The sequence below is a fragment of the Meleagris gallopavo genome, chromosome 1 (assembly GCF_905368555.1).
Source record: "Meleagris gallopavo chromosome 1, MGAL_WU_HG_1.1, whole genome shotgun sequence".
Lineage (NCBI taxonomy): Eukaryota > Metazoa > Chordata > Aves > Galliformes > Phasianidae > Meleagris > Meleagris gallopavo.
The window spans coordinates 110,926,521-110,943,500 of record NC_139404.1 but is presented as its reverse complement, the minus strand read 5'-3'; the positions used below and the strand labels follow the sequence as shown (position 1 = coordinate 110,943,500).

The window sequence follows — 16,980 nt, the reverse complement described above, 5'->3', positions numbered from 1 at the left end:
TGAGTTATGAAAGGCTTTCTCTGCTCTGAGCAGATATGTCTCTTTTTCAAGCAGTCTCCTTTTATCTCCATCTTAATAATCGAGGTTATACATATTATATGTTGAGTTACACACATTAAAACTAACTTTTTTTTTTTCCCTTATCCATCGTATTTCTTTTTAAAACAAAGGAATATGAAATTCACACAGATGAACCAGCTGTAGGAGGCACCACGCTGATGGAATAGAAAAGCCTTTCAGCTTTACAAACATGGGTTCAAACCAAGCTTAAGTAAGTGACAAGCGAAATGGGGCTATTGATTTCAATCTAGTCCCATTTGGCTACAGCAAAAACGCAGCACAAGTGTATCAGTGCTTAAAGGGACACTGCCAGCTAAAAGATAGTGCTTCTGCTGCATGGCATCAGTGGACTTATTTATGCTGGTTGAAATTAGTGGATTGGTTGAGATTACTCAAGCTGAAAGACATCCGAGAGTAAATTCATCTCCCCCTGTGTTGGGAGGTGCAGTTGTGCTTCCTGCCAGATCCGTACCCCAATTCTCCTTTCCATTTATACAGCAGAGCACATGCAGAGCATTCAGGAAGGTGAGGCTGGGAAAACATTTTCTTGAGACTTGTCTGTCAAAGAAACCCATTTATATGGAGTCAAAACTCTCTGGCCATCACAGGAGGCAAGTGTTCAAATGTACCTGATTTTCCTAGCTACCCTGCACCCCTCTGCTCAGCATCCCACTTGGAAAAGCACTGGGGAGCATTGATGGTATTGCCCTTCAGTCACGTTTCATAGTGCAACTTCATTTTCTGGGAGAGCTATAATGCAAGTACTTACAAATTCAGACCTTGGTGGGGAAATCTGCGTGAGAGAAGATGACCTTCTGCTTTGCTCTGCACTGCTTCTGTGGTTGATGTCCGGTACTTGAAGAAGTAAAAAAACTTGGCTTCTGTTGGTGACAGTCAAAAACAGGTTGCACAATGTACTGGGAATGAGAGAAAACAGGAGGAGAGGTGTTAGATTGTAAAATGTTAAAATTATTTATAACCTCATCTGAAAAAAAAAAAAAAAACCCTCAGAGCCTGGCACACATCATTAGGGATTGATTTTTAAACAATTTGCATGTAGCTCCTTCAAGGGCTCAGGACTGAGCTCAGAGAGCCGCGTCCAAAGTTTGGCTTTCCCTGTGGCTGCTTCACTCCCGAATCCCCGATCTGAAGTAACCCATGGAAGCCCACAGAGGCAGTTTCTTGTTTTCATGGGGCTCTTTTACCCGCCTGATCCCACTCCCCTGGAGCACCTTTCCCTCTGCTGTTCAAAGACACAGCAGGGCTCAGCGGTTGGCTCTTTGGCTGCCCCTCTGCTTCCTTGCACTGGGGAACTTGTGTCAGAAGTTCAGCATCGCTAAATGTCATTTTGAGTGATTCTGTAGTTCTAGGTTAATAAACTGCCTAGCGTCATGGAGGAGCTGAACCATGCATTACCCCAGTTGCTACGGGGAACCCTTTCTCTTAACCATGCATACAAAATATGCAGTTCAGAATGATTCTCAATAGCCCTACATTTCCAGATTCAAATTTTTAGTTAAACAGCATTTTCAGTCTTCTGTTTCTAAATGGGCACATGCCTAACCCAAGCAGCAAGACTTAAATCTCCCCGACCTCCTTGACTGGAGCATCTCAAGGTCCACTCTGGCCACAGAGAAAAAAAATAGCAAAGAATAGTGAACTATCATAACTTGCAGAAAGCAAGCTCTCTGCAATTATTTTGTTATTAAATTATGAAGAAAAAAAAAAAAGTCTTAGCAATTCAAAGCATCTTCATAGTGATCCAGCTTCGATGCTGTCTAAAGATTATGTTTGGCTCTAATTTAGGGAGGCCATTTCTCAGTTCAGGAGGGAAATAGAGTGAGGCCTCCAACCCTGGTGAGAATGAGGATCATTAGAAAAAAATTACTGGTGTTACCATCTCTAATATGGCATAAACACACATGTAAAAGGGTTGGATTGCTACTGCTATTGTGAAAATGACTTTAAAAACACATGCAATTAGGTGCTTTATACGTACGCAGGTAGGTATTCTGGGACTTTCCTTGATGCTGTGGGAAGTCGAATGCCTAGATATCGCCGACATCATTTTTTGTGCCATAGGCTGCTGAACTCTGTATGCATGCCCTCCGAAACCAGAATTTGGTTTAGATGCAAAACAAAAGACAGCTTTTGTTCCAGGCCCCATTCGGCGCTGCACCCCGTGGTACCTATTGGTGGGGTGTCTGCCAGAGTGCTTCTGTCCGCTCCCAGTTCTTCCCGCAGGCACTGCGGTCTGTATCCCTCACGAGCCTGGCCGCAGCTTTCAGAAACATTCAATAAATCAACAGTTAAAAGGGAAGGGTAGACACGGGGAGCAGGTGCTTATTATCTGTGCATCTCTGGAGAAGAATAACCCACAGTGTATTTCCATGCCCATTTGAAATGGAATATGGCCATGACCCTGCAAGTGGCTCTGCTTGAATTGTTCTTGGCATCGTGCTTTACTCCTAATATTTTCATTGTCTGCCTCCATCAGTTTTACCTCCCACTGTAGCATTAATTTTGTATGTGAATATGGAGGCTATGCTTTAAATAATACAGCATATGCTTTTTATTTGCCATGTAGAATAATATTTTTTTGGCTGATTTATGTTCCACCTGGACAAAATTATTTTTTATGATGGGTTTATTTCATTTGTTCCCACTTCCCCAAGTGGAGGGGGGGGAACGGGGAAGGAGAAATCTTGTAAACCACCAATAATGACAAACATAGAAATCTGCTTTGAAATACAAATTTCCTGCAAAAACTGATCCTCTCCAACCATGCAAATGAAAAAATGCTGTTGTAATAATTTCAAGCTAGCAAATGCATGGTACTGCTGAAGAGGGTAATCTTTGGGCTCTTGTCTTGTCCCTTAGACAATGGGAGCATGGAGAAATTATTCATATGGATAGAGCATGGATTTAATTTAACTCTTTTCTGAACTTCAGCAAGAAACAAAACCAGGACAAAACCCTGTGGTCTTCAGGTTTGTGGATTTGCTGCACGACTTCACGGGCAAAGCTGCCAAACCCACTTCATTTCCTGTTTTCACAAGGGCTGTAGAAAAAGATGGTATTTACCACTGAAACGAGTTAATTCTCCTGACAAGTGGCTGCATAGGGCTAATTTGGGGATTAATAACAACAACAATAATACGTGATGTACCTACAGAAATATTCATATCAACAGATCTATTAAGAAAAAAATATGCCTTATGTAACGCTTAGCACAGTTTAGTTCTGATTTTGACTTGCAGCTTTAGGTGCTTTTAACAACGAAGCGTTAATCACACAAATCCATAATAGTCACTGCAGTCAGAGAGCTCTGATTCTATTTCGGGTTGCAATAGCCATCTTTTACCATAAAACATCCTCCAGCCAAACCACATTTTAACAGGAGTGCCTACAATAAGGACACAGAGCGTCATCTCCACGTCAGCTCTGAACCGCCAGGTAAAGTAAGAGATCCTTCAAGAGCAGCTTTCCTTTCAATACTGAATGTAACGAGAGAATACTTCAACAGGAGAATCTCACTGCTGCTAGTCCCATCCTGTAGCTCCCCAAAAGGTGGTAGAAATCCAAGCTGATGTCAGGCCCTCTGCATCATCTGGCAGCAACTGGAAGATTTGTTCTTGTGCAGCCCCTCTTCTCCCTAGACAAAGCTCTGTTCCCACGCCTTTTCCTGCCACATCCCAAGTTCTTGTTCCATCAACTAGCACAGAAAGCTTCACTAAAATCTGGCGCACATCTTTTCTGCTCCATCTAATCAAGTGCAAAATGTATCAAACAGCAAGACAGGCACTGAAAACTGTGTCACTGGTTGAACATGAGGGAAGGTGAACTATGGGACAGGTGTGTATTGGATTTGTTCCACCATTGTTTCCAGCCCTGGCCTTTTCCAAGCCAAACTGAGCTCACGTTCTTCCATCAGCTCCTCGGAATGAAGGCAGCTCCTGCAGGAATCGTCAGCCTGCAATAAAGCTACAGTAGATGGTGCTAGAAAGGTGCAAAAGACGCAGCTAGTCATTTGAGGATACCTGCAAGATTTACCCCTAAGCTAAGCGGTTTAGAAAATGTGCAATTTAGATTTATCAGTTCAGGAGGGAGATTCAGATAAAAACAGTTGAGCCAGTGAGATTATTAAATGCAGAACCCTGCGCTGAGACAATGCCCACGTTATCTCCCACACTGACTAAGGGGAAACAGGGAAACGGGCCCCCGCAGCACCCAGGCAAGCAGGCCAAAGGCAAGGTGCGTCAGGGTCTGGGAGGGAAGGGCAGGCAGAGGGCTTACCCTCCATCCAGGGACTTCTTCCACAAGCTGCAATGGGGACAGGCAGCAGAAACTGCACACGTGCTGCAGGCGATGCAATTCCTGATGTCAGCCCCACGTCCAAACTGCACACATTACAGAAGGACGGCATTGTGTATTTACTCTGATGGATGCTGCACTCGGTGCATCGCTTCTGTGCAGATTTACTCGGTATTTCAGTGTGTGTGCTGCCTCATCACAGAGATTAAAGGCTCTCTTCAGAACCCAGCGTATTACACACAGATGTATAAATCAAGGCTTAATATATAATATTTGTCCATAAAAGTACATCATTGTGGCATTTGTTTGGATCTGTGCATATTAAATACTGTTACAGAAAGTCACAGGTTTACTGAGGATTATTTTGTTATGCCAACGAAGTCCTCTCCCATTTGAAACGGGTATCTTATGTGTCAGAGGATGGACGCAATTGCAGAGGGGAAGGGGCAAGATTTGTTCCCGACCCTGTGTGTGCTTTCATCTGTGGCTGCAGCACAAAGACCTGCTATCCCTCACCTTGGCAGTAAGGATATTGAAAGGACCTCGTGGGAAACGCTGGCGGGGAGGCGTTAACAGGCAGTGCTGAAAGGTGATGCCCACCCCGCTGGCAGGTCTGCGAACTCAGGCACATCTGTGCCACATCTGTGCCACGGCGTGCCTGCGCCCAGGCCAGACCCAGCCAGGCAGGGCAGCGAGATGACACCGCACACCTCTAAAGGAGAAAATTGCATGATGTATTGCCACTCAGGAGCACCCGCTGGAGAGCTGTTCAGAGTGAGATTGCAGTCTCAAAGGAGGCTCTCATGCCTCTCGGTCACAGGGTTACTACGATGATGCAGTTGCAGCTTGTATGCAGGAGGTAGGAGGGATTTAAATGATGGCCGGAAAGAAAAGCTGGATCAAACCTCCACAAACCCTGCTCAGATTAACCCAGATTCCTAAGTCCCCAGCTTTGAGGGTCTTGAAACCAGCCAAATTGATTCTTTTCCCTTAAACAGAAGAAGAAAAATGCAAGGGAGAGGATGAAGTTTATAGCGCAGACAAGAGTTTACAAGCAGCATTTAAGACTGAAGGGAAACAAAGCTACTTAAAATCAGAGTTCATGCAGTCCAAAGTCTCAATTCTACTCACACCACTTTGATATCAACACCGCCAGGTGGATTTCTCTGTGTTTGTTTCCTGAGAAGCAAGGGACAGAAAATAAGACTCGGTATTGCAGTCTGACCCCCTTCATCCTCTTCATATTCAAGGTCTTTTATTTTTTTCCTTGTAACTTCCTATTTCTAACAGAGGAGTAAAAAAATCCCTCGGATCCCTGATGCATCCTTGGCGCAGCTGTGGCTGCATGGCAGATGACTAGGCACGACTGCTACTGTGCCACCTAATGAGGAGCATGCATGCTGCACCAGGAGAGACTAATGAGGGAGCTACAGCCCACTTAGCCCTCTCCAGTAAATCCGTGTCTGCAACCCATGTTTTATTTATCAGGCTTATTATGGGAGTGCTAAGGAGCCATATGAAAGGGATCACCATTGTCCCGGGCACCACACATCACCGTGCCTACTCTGACGGGCTTACGGTGGGAACAGATGAGACTGACAGAAGGTGGGAGAGAGGGAGGTAGCACACGAGCAGTGTGAAGCACGCAGCGGGAACATTTATCACGTCACCTCTTTTCTGGGGGATTTCAGGCTGTTTTGACCTGCTGGTGGTATCTGAGCACCGCTTGGGAGGGACTCCGGCCCCCAGCTAACAGCTTGAAGCTGAACTTGTGATGATTTCCAGGCACGCTGCTAAGGAAGCCAGGGTTTGGCAGGTTGCCGAGTGCCGGGTGCAAATTGCAGAGCTGGACGGCTCTGGGGGTCTTTCCAGCAGCCCAGCTCCGTGCTCCTCCTTGCAGCAAGGCTCCAGCTGCAGCCCGCTGCTGCTCTGCACCTCGCAGGCGAGATGGTGCTCCGAGCCGTGGGGATGCAGCACCTCAGAACCCTTGCTCTGTCTCATGCAGAGCTGTGCGTCTGCCCAAGGGAAAGGGGATTTATGAGCTCTGCTCTGTTCTCCAAGCGTCCTCTTCCTGACCCCTCTTCGCTCCTTCCCAGAGGCTTCTATCAGCGCGGGAGGATCGTTCCTCTCACAGAGGACCAAAAGAAACGAGGGCAAAATCAGATGGAAGTAAATCTTTGCAAAAGTCATGCCACAGATCTCAGCAGGACTCAGACAAATTGGTCTGCATTCCTTTAACGTATTAGATTTTTACTCACCCTGTTCATTAGCATGTTAAGCTACAAGTGCTGATTATACAAAGCTCGTGGAGAGACATCAATTAAAATGATAAATTTACATACATTCCTTCCAGATGAGAGATGACGGGTTTCCCCAGTTTGGAGTTTGGGAAAGGGAAAGGGTGGGAGGGAAGTGCTAGATGCATGCATCTGTCCTGCCACCCGAAATGATGGAAGCATTTCATGAGTTTGGGCAATGTATACCATTTAGGAACAGAATGAAAGCACTTGCCGTGTCCTGCACTCAGCTATAATTGCCTTGTAAGATCTACAACAAATTGCAAGAGGAAGTGAAATTCCCAAGAGATACTGCTCTTACAAGGCCGACCCAAATGGCACTCCCAGTCTTCAGAATGTAACACTAAATATTTGCACGTTTTTTTATCGCTTCTCTCCCACACACGACCTCGTCTGATTCTGAAAACGCCATGCAGCAGAACAGCTTCCACGGTGCCAAAATGCAGCCACTGCCAGCCTGCAGTGTGCCCACTGCTGACAAAGGCACTTTGTTGTCCGGCTGAAACAGTACTACCAGAACTGCCAGTCTCTTCTGGAGAACTGCTGGGCGCTGGTGGCAATGCTCAGTAACAGCAGCAGCAGCATAACAGCAGCAGCAGCACCACGGTCCCTGTGACTGTCAGGGAGGCAGCCCTGCTCTGTAAGGCCTGAGCACTCCCAGCTCTCCTTGGCACCACTGGGGGCACCGTGCCAGCAAGGGATCTAGCTAACAGCCACCTGCACGACGCTGCAGCCTCTGAGCCTTGTACCAGGGCACAGGGAGCACGCGAGTTTCCTCATTGCTCAGGGCATGAGATAAGGCACTTCCAGCTGATCCCCATTCCGGGTATGGCGTGGTCAAAAGGCACTAAAGAAGGGGATATGTGAAGTGAGTGCTGTTTGCATACAAAGCCACGAATGTGAATGTCATTTTGTACCGGGGGGAGCAGAAGGTGGGGCCAAGTGTTGGGTCCTGCATTTTGGCCACAATAATGCCAGGTAACCCTACAGGCTTGGGGAAGAGTGGCTGGAAAGCTGCCTGATGGAAAGGGACCTTGTACTGATGGACAGTTGGCTGAATATGAGCCAGCAGTGTGCCCAGGTGGCGAAAGAGGCCGATGGCATCCTATCTGGTATCAGGACAGGTGTGAGGGTCAATGCTAGGGAAGTCATCCTGCCCCTGTACTCGGCACTGGTGAGGCCTCACCTCGAGTACTGTGTTCAGTTTTGGGAACCTCAGTACAGAAAGAACATGAAGGTGCTGGAGCAGGTCCAAAGAAGGGCAACAAGACTTGTGAAGGGCAATGGCTTGTGCCCTATGAGGAGAGACTGAAGGAACTGGGGCTGTCTAGTCTGGGGCAAAAGAGGCTGAGGGGAGGCCTTATTGCTCTGTGCCAATATCTGAAAGGTGCTTACAGTGAGAGGGGTGTTGGTCTCTTCTCACTGGTGACAGGACGAGGGGAAAAGGCCTCAAGTTGCACCAGGGTAAGTTTAGGTTGGATATCACCAAAAACTTCTTTACTGAAAGGGTTGTTTAACAGTGGAAGAGGCTCCCCAGGGAGGTGGCTGAGTCACCATCCCGGGGTTTGTTTAAAAACCGTTTGGATGTGGTGCTCAGGGACGTAATTTAGCGGAGGGTTGTTAAGTTAGTACGGTTAGGTTGTGGTTGGACTCAAGAATCTTTAAGGGCCTTTTCAACTTAAGCGATTATATGATTCTACGCTCAGGGACTGCTCCGGTCCATCTGCGTTATCAGAGCTGAGCAGAACATGGCGAAGTTGAATCGAACCCCGCCGACTGCCACACACCGGGAGATGTGAGGCAGTACACAGGGAGGGGGGACTGACGGCGCTGCTCCCCGGGCCCTGCTCGCGTTGCCCCGAGGCCGCGCAGCGAGCCGCCCGCGGCGCCCCTTCACCGCTTCCCCCCCGCCCCGCGCGGCTGACCCGTTGCCACGGCAACGCGCTCCTCCCTCCCCGTGCTGCTCCGCCCCACGTGACCCGCGGCGGCTGTTACCAAGGACGCGCCAGCCGGAGCGCAGGCTGCACGGAAAAGAGGGGGGGAGAAAGACTCTTTTTTTCAGATTCTTGCTTTTGATTGGCCGCGGCCCCCCCGCTCGCCGATTGGGCGGGGGGCGGCGGAGCGGGGGCGCCGATTGGCTAAGTTCGGAGGTGAGGCTGTGGGGTGATGCCGGCCTCCCCGGCACCGCCGCCGGCGGGCGGCTGTGGCTGCCTTCTGGCCGGCAGACGAAGGCTGAGCGGGGAGCGGGGCGCCCCTCCTCCGCTCGCGGCCCGCACGCGGCGATGGAGCCGGAGGAGGGAGGAGCGGCAGCGAGAGGGGCACGCGGAGCGGGCTGGGCGGGCGGCGCGGGCGTCACGCTGCGCGCGCGGCCGGCAGCCAATGGGCGGGCGGGGAGAACGCAGGCGGCACGCGGGGCCCGCGTGTCCCCGCCGCCCGCCCGTCAGTCAGCCGGCCGGCCGGCCAGTCAGTCGGTCGGCGCCGCCCGCCGCGCCGCGAGGAGCGGCGCTATAAATACGGCGCCGGGGATGGGAACCGCGCTGCGGGCGGCGGCTGCGGGCTGACAGCGGAGGGCGGCTCCGGAGCGCGGTGGGTGCCGGCCGGCCGGCCGGCCCCGCGGGTTTTTTTGCTTTTTTTTTTTTTGTCGGAGGGAGGCGGGGCGGGGAGGGGCGGCCCGAAGGGAAGAGGCCGCCGATAAAGCGGCGGGGAGGGAGCGGGGCAGGAAGGCGGGCCGGCCGCAGAGCAGCGCATCACCGCGGCGCCTCCCCGCAGGGATCCCCGGGGCGTCGGCAGCGAGGAGCGGTGCGTGGCGGAGGGCCGGGCGGCCGGCAGCCAGCCCCGGCGGCAGGATGCAGATCTGCGATTCGTACAGCCAGAAGTACTCCCTGTTCAACGCCATGAACCGCTTCATCGGCGCCGTCAATAACATGGACCAGACGGTGATGGTGCCCAGCCTGCTGCGCGACGTGCCGCTGCTGCTGGGCGAGCTGGACGCGACCGGAGCCGTGTGCCCCGAACGGGAGGCCGCTCCCGGCGACGCTTACTTCTCGCGGCGGGACATGTACAGCCACTACATGCTGCTCAAGTCCATCCGCAACGACATCGAGTGGGGCGTGGTGCAGCAGGCGGCCGGCGACGAGGCGGCCCGCAAGAAGGACAAGCTGGGCGGCGGGCCCGCCGAGGAGGCCGAGGCGGAGGAGGACCTGGAGCAGCAGTTCCACTACCACCTGAGCGGCCTGCACACCGTGCTCTCCAAGCTGACCCGCAAGGCCAACGTGCTCACCAACCGGTACAAGCAGGAGATCGGTTTCGGCAGCTGGGGGCAGTGAGCGAGGCCGTCGGGAGCGGGGTTCCCTCTTCGGGGCGGCTCCTGGTCGGCGCTCCTCCTGGCCGGAGGGCGTGGAGGCGAAGCGTCGAGGCTCCTCGGCACGCCGGCGGGACTGCGGTTTTTTTTTGTTTTTTTTTTTTTTACCAACGCACAAACGAGAGAGAGACGTAAATTAATCGATACTAGCTCATTAATTTTATTATTATTGTTTGGTTTTTTTCCCCCTTTATTATTTTGTACGGGCTGGTCGCTGAGCCGGCGACCTGTTCCCGCTGGCCGATCTGAGGCTCCACACAAGCCGATGAAAGCGAGGGGGGTGGCACGGAGCTGCCCGCACACCGGGACGGGTGTCCGACCCAGCGGTGTTGGCTGGCAGGGTGAAGGGCTCCAGGTTGAAGTCTATTTAAAACTTGTTTTTGGTTTTTGTTTTTTTTACTCAGATGTGTAGAGTATATTCTTAAAAAATAAACGCGAATGTATTGACTAAAAGTGACTTTAACTTTTTGGTATGATTTATATTTCGTTAATTAAATGATATTTTTAACATCAGAAATTCATCTGTCGTTCTTCTTTCCGGCGCTGCCTTAACAGAAATGCCTCTGGATGTGTGAGATGTGGTGGTCGTGTTGTTTGTTTTCCCGTTCCTCCAAAGGGAGCGACAGTAGCAGCGGAGGACTGACAGATGACTGTAAGTGCACTGCACGTGGCCTGATGCTGGCAAGCTGTCCCCAGCCCCTCTGTGCCGCAGGTGTGGATGAGCAGCAGCGTGAAGGTCAGTGCCTCTAGCAAAATCTGAGAAGATGGAGAGTCCTGGCTACTTACAAGCAGCAATTCAAGGGGCTGGAGCAGAGCTGAGGAATGACTTGTTTTTCAGGAAGTAACTCAGTGTGCTGTGCACGGGGAGCTCTTTTCTCTCCCTCAGAATAGGACTGGGACGCTTGCCTCTTCTGTCTCCTCTGCTCCTCCCTAATCCGCTTTGGTAACTAGAAGTTAATTGGGTTTATGCTAGGCAAATCGTATTGCTTTCATTCTATTTTTTTTCCATTTGCTGAAGGAAACGTGCCTTAGAATTGGCTATCTGTATTGTGTTTGCTGTATAGGACCAAGTAAAGGCTTTACATGGAGTAAGCTCTTAGGAGAAAAGTACTTGATAATTATAATAAAATGTGTGTGTATCCCAGAGCATAACTTCATTAAATAGGTACCTCATTCTGTAAAGTACATTTTTTTTTTTTTCAGGCCCTGAAATGCTGTTTGTAAATGCACTGAAATTTCACTCTGTCTTTTTGCTCTCAGATGTAAGACTTGTTTTTTTTTTTTCTTTTGGCTTTAAGGATAAGGATTTTTGTTTTGTTTCCATTGCGTTCCCTAGCATATGAGTTGTTTTCAGCTCAAATGTTAGTACGCTGTAGCAAAGCATAGGTACTCCAAACCTTGTACTAATTGATGTGTTAGCATAGCAAAAAAAAAAAAAAAAAAAAAAGCCTGTGGGTATGTTTAAAATGGTTTTAGAAGGCTTTACCTTCTAAGGTAAGGAAGAAACTTAAGGCTGAATGATTTAGCTTAGTGATGATTGCTCTTACTGGTAACGTTTTTAAACACCCCTCGCTTCTTGGGAAGATGCCAGGGAAAAATCAGGAACAGAGGGATTATACTGGTTTCCTTCTGCTTGCCAGCACTGTCATAGTCTGTGTGGCCCATCAGATGGAATGCCTTGCACCAGATGATGTTTTGCTCTCCTGAATGCAAATGGTGAGAGGAAGAAAGAACTTGTTCTGCTCTGTTCCTCACTTCTGCCTTGCACTCGGCCAGCCAAAAAACGTGTCACTACCTGGTTTAGAATTGCTTGTAAAACCCTGAACTAAACCAGCTAACACTATGTCAACACTGCTCCTTTTGAACTCCTGGTAACTTCTCCCAGATCCAGACAATGCTGTTGAAGTGTTGCACAAGAGGCAATGGGGTGCTGAATTAAATGATGAGTAACATTGCAGTAGTGCAGGATCAACGTGAGTATGACATTTGTTCTGTTCACATCCTAAAAAGGGAAAACTTCCAGTGAAAATGAAAGTAAACGTTAGCAGTGTTTGGTAGTAAAGGAGGAACTTTCTTAGAAATGCAGCTGTGGGTAGCAGAGAGCATGGCTGTAGCAGGATGACAATGCACTTTAAGGGTTTGTCCCATGTGGGTTACACCCTGCTGCTTTTGGGTTGCTCCTGCCTGTGGCCTGGGCAATCTGGATTCAGACTGGACAAGAAATGACTGGGATACAGGCCAACAAGCCAGCAGAGGGAATGCTTTGGAGTTCCCGTTTTTGAAGTCATTTGAGAGGATCAAGAAAATGATCTTGTGATGGGGAAGGAAAATAACACATACAACCCCCTATTTATCTCATGCAAAAGACGAGGGGAGCTGCTGTTGGCTAGCACTGCTGAGGAAAGCAACTTGCATAAAGCATGGTTGGGCAATTACATAAACACTGGCACCTGACTGCAGTAAGCAGAGATGAAATGGCAAAGTTTTCATGCTTGGATTTTGTGTTAGATGCTGAACTGGGAACAATTTCCATCAGTGATGCTGGATAATAAATTCATTATTAGGAGTTGCATTTCCTTCTGAAGGACTGCTTATCTTCAAGTGCACCTGATTGGATACTGAGTCCCACAAACCTTTAGTCTGTTCCAGTAAAGTGATTCTGATACCTGTAAGTGATAACGAAATATGACGTAAATCTAACTTAAAAATATCTTAATGATGTCAAATGTTTTGATCTGTGTCTTTCCTTCCAAGCTAGACTTGAACAGAAAGTCAACTTGCAAAATCACAGCAGCTGTGCACAAACCAGTGGAGTAAACAGAGGCACTGTGAGAAGCAGCTGTAATTTTTAGCTTGCTGAAACTAAACAGGCTCAGTATACAGTAAGCTAGACATTAGCAGAGTAATAAATAATGAGATTCAGGACAGTTTGCACTTACAAATGGATTATGGCTGAAGGTATCTTGTAGCCAAGGAGCCTCAAGGATGTTCTTCATTGGATGCCTCAGTTAATATATAAAAGTGAAATTACGTATTTATCATTACAGTTTATGGGTTAACTCCTGGTTTTGTGTACACAAAAGAACAGGACAAACTGGGATAAAGTCAAGGTTTGGTCTCCCAGCACTGTATGTATACCTGTACCAAACAAGTGTGCTCGGGAGTTAGGCTGCAGAAAGAACCTCTGGCTGCTGGCCTGAATGGACAAGAGGTCTGTGCTGAGTCACCTCTCTTTGCACCATCAGGTTTTTTCCTTGCCTGCCAGAGGTGTGCTGCTGTACCTGTTGCTACTTGGGAGCAGCTAAGAAGCCTGGGACCAGCCTGCTGAACTCTGTGTTGGCAGATGCTCCTGCTGGGTGGGTTGCATCTCTTCTCTGACTCCTCTCCAGTGCACAGGGCCCTTCTGCTGCTGCAAAGGGCTCTCTGTGGTCAACACCAGTGGGAAGGAGGTGAGTGAAGCTGGATCAGACTGGGCTGTCATCTTTCTCCTGCTTCTCTAAAAGCTTTTTCTTGCAAGGTGTATTTAACAGATTAAGATATCTCTGTTTTGTGGTTTGATCTCCCTCCTTCCCCAGGAATGTGCTTTGAGAAAAGAAATCTGTAATTTCACTGAGAGATGTGCTACCATTAGTGGCCAGATAGAAGGTTACACTAGGACCTTGTTATTATGGAGTTAAGATCTGCACCCTGTTCTCTTCCTTGTGCCTTTTTGTCTTATCTCTCTGTGGAAAAAGTCAGCAGTGATTTCTCCTGCACTTCTCTGAAACCCTGAGTAGGGGAGGGGATTGTCTGGTAGCACTGCTTTTTATTATTTGTATTTCATAGCGTGCTAGGTGCTATATTCCAAAGAGCTCAAAGATCTTCGATGATAATATGCAGAGGGGAAGAAGCAGGACCACACTGGATTATAACCAGCCATAAAACCTGAGCAGACTGCCAGGAAGGTGAGCATTGCAAACACAGTTCCAGCTTTGCATGCATTTTTTGTTATTTGTTGTTGTTACCTTCAGACACACAGAAATACCCAAATGTTTTAGTGCTGAAGCTGCCAATCATTCTTGTTCCACATCACAGACTTGCATGACCAGTTTGGATCAAAATTAGTTTTAAGGATTTAAATTATATACTCTTTCCAAAAGGAAATTTGCAAATAGGAATGCAGTAATTGTATACCTTCTTGCTAGCGGCCAACTGCCAGAATCAACACCCTTTATAAGTAGTATTCCTTCTACTGTCAAACAGTCTTGTACTTACTTGATCCAGAGGGAAGGAATGAGGAAAACACTTTCTTGTTCTTGTGCTTGTGAATTTTCTTCTGTAAGAGATGGCACAGAAGAAGCTTGGAGAGATAACAAGGGCCTGTGTATTAAATCACAGGACAGCAAATGAGCCTGCCTAATGATGTTTGTAACGTTTGTCATAGTACCAATTAGGGTGTTGTACCTTTTTATCATGTTTATCTACATACATATGAATCTAATGAAATTCTTTTCTCTTTGTTCTGCTCTGTTTTACCTTAGCAACTGCAGGCTGCAAACAACAGAGTTGACATCCCACAGTTGTAGACACAGTACTTAAGACTGAGCCTTTTCAAACACATCTCCCATTTCATCTGTATTTGAACTGGAAAGGCAGGCAGAGTGTCTGCAGCAATTCAGCACAGCAGCATGGCAATCCCCTTGCTGTTGGATTGTTGCTTTATCATTGGCACATGTCAAAGAAAGGGGAACAGTGGAGCACCCTCTCCCCAGCCCCTTAACGGCAGGGCTGTTGCCCATGCACAAAGGCTTTCCACCAAATATGGAGCAGAAGAGATTGATCAGAGGCCCATGCTGATGGCATTCGTGGTTTATCACAACACCTGGAGGCTGGCAGACTAGAGACCTGCCAAGTCAGCGCTTGTCTGCCAACAGGCAGATGTGGTACGGATGGAGGCTGCGTGAATGCAGAGATTAGATATGCTGGATAGACTGCACCCCTTCAGTTTTTTCTATGGGTCTATAGGAAGCCTGGCTGGCCAGCTGCTTTCACTTACACTGCACTCAACTGAGACTTTATTGACATCTGAGAGTGGTGGGTTGTTTTTTTTTTGTTTTTTTTTTTCAGGTTTGAAGAAAGAGTTTTTTAGCTTTCCAATATTTTACTGTAACATTCAGCTCTTTTGCAGGTAGATGATCTAACTGCAGACCCAAGGAGACAGAAGTTTCTGATTAAACATCAGGAAAAGCATTTTTTTTTATCTTAATATCTGTACATCTGAGATACTGCGTTTCATCTTACTCAAATTTCCTCTTTTTGTGCTGACAGGAATGAGTGTACTCCCCTGGAAGTCTGAAACTGCAGCTTGGTTTTCTTCAGTTTTCAAGCAGGATAAGTAACCTGCAGAACATCATGCATTTTGTTCATTTGGGTCACATTTCATTCGTGTTATCAGATCCTTTTGAAATGGGAATGCATATATTTTCTCATAGCATGTACTTGTTGAGCCTGGCCATATGCAACTAACTGAAGAGCTATGTAAATATGCACAAGTTTGAGTGTACTGACAGGTACAGGGCTGCTTGGTATTCTTGCAGGGCTAGTTATAAAACTACCCCTATACAGTGCTGAAGCAGACAAAGCTACCGACTCAATAGAGAAATCAAACTCATCACAAAGGAGCCTGTCCCTGCAGCCAAGAGCACACTGCCAAAGCCACTCTTTCAGCCAAAGCCCTCACTGACCTCACACGTTTATTTTCTTCGAGTATCTGCCAGCAAGTGACACTCAAGATGGTCCAAACCACCTTCCTTGGCCACTGCTTGCTTGCTCTGGGTGCCCCTTCCCTTCTCTTCACATGTTCCTTGGAGGTCATTTCCCTTAAGGGTTTAGCCATTCACCATTCCCTTTCCCAACTGTCTGAGGCTTTTCCTCACTGAAATTCCTGGTAAACCAATCTCATTTCACTACTCAGAAAGGTCTCAGTTGTGAACCCAACTGCAAGAGGTAATAACAGCATATTAGGTGATCTCATAATATTTCCTTGTTTGAATCATGTAATTAAACCTGGCCTCTTTTATTAACTCAAGTATTTCTGATGTGGAGGCCGTGCATCTTTGAAAACATGTTAAGAATGATGGCTGATCACCAGTCCATACTTTGAATTGTATCAGAGTGCTGTTTAGAAGGCAGAGCCTTTATAGAATCATGCAATATCCCAAGATGGAAGGGACTCCCCAAGGATCATCAAGTCCAACTCCTGGCTTGACACAGGACCACCCAAAAATCAGACCATGAATCATCATCATACTGTATGCATTCCTGATGCTGACAATGTAATGCAAAAAATGGCCTTGTGTAAACAAGCAGAGAAATCTGGTTTTAATGAAGGAGAAGATGGATTACTTTCAGCTTTCACTGGTATTGTTCTTACAGTATTTAGCAAAAACTAAAATAATTCCTCATCTAGGTGAATGTAGGCCTTAAGTCTTATAAATAAGACCAAACTAAGAACACATGCTATTTCAAAACGCTATGAATGCTAAGACTCAGATGTGGCTGTTTCTTGAGTGGCTGGGCAAGTACCAAGAGGGCTGATCTTGTCCTGTCCTGCACAATCTCCTGCAGCCATGCAGTTACCAGACTAGGGAACTGATCCAGCTGAAAATCAGCATGCACAAAAAAGCTTCCAGCTGTACTAATTCCCTCATTCAGCAGCACACGTGGCTGCATTAGCAGTGGTGCCAGTGCAGAGGAAGGATTGGGAACACGCTGCTGGGAGGGGCAGAGTGGGACTTCCCCTGCTGCCAGCTGCTTTCATGTTGATAGTATTAAGTTGTGAAGATGTAGTCTTGAGTCTGTCTTCAAAAGACATTTATATGCTGATGAGTCTGAGTCTCACTGAAACTGGCAACTGCTCAGGTGAGACCTGGAGCGAGGCTTGGATACTTTCATCCGCTCACAGTGGCC

The 16,980-nt window shown here is 47.8% G+C and overlaps 1 protein-coding gene across 2 annotated transcripts; it reads left to right on the top strand.

Annotated features, from left to right (window-relative positions):
* The first annotated feature begins 8,656 nt into the window (after positions 1-8,656).
* On the top strand, positions 8,657-10,549 carry MID1IP1 (MID1 interacting protein 1). Of its 2 annotated transcripts, none has more exons than XM_085209914.1 (2): positions 8,657-8,821; positions 9,441-10,549. In XM_085209914.1, the coding sequence occupies exon 2, from the start codon at positions 9,518-9,520 to the stop codon at positions 9,995-9,997; it is 480 nt and encodes a 159-aa protein (XP_085066040.1). In that variant the 5' UTR covers positions 8,657-8,821; positions 9,441-9,517; the 3' UTR covers positions 9,998-10,549. The 2 variants fall into 2 exon arrangements, with proteins under 2 accessions (XP_085066040.1, XP_085066035.1); XM_085209909.1 differs by lacking the exon at positions 8,657-8,821 and adding an exon at positions 8,834-9,257.
* The last annotated feature ends 6,431 nt before the right edge of the window (positions 10,550-16,980 follow it).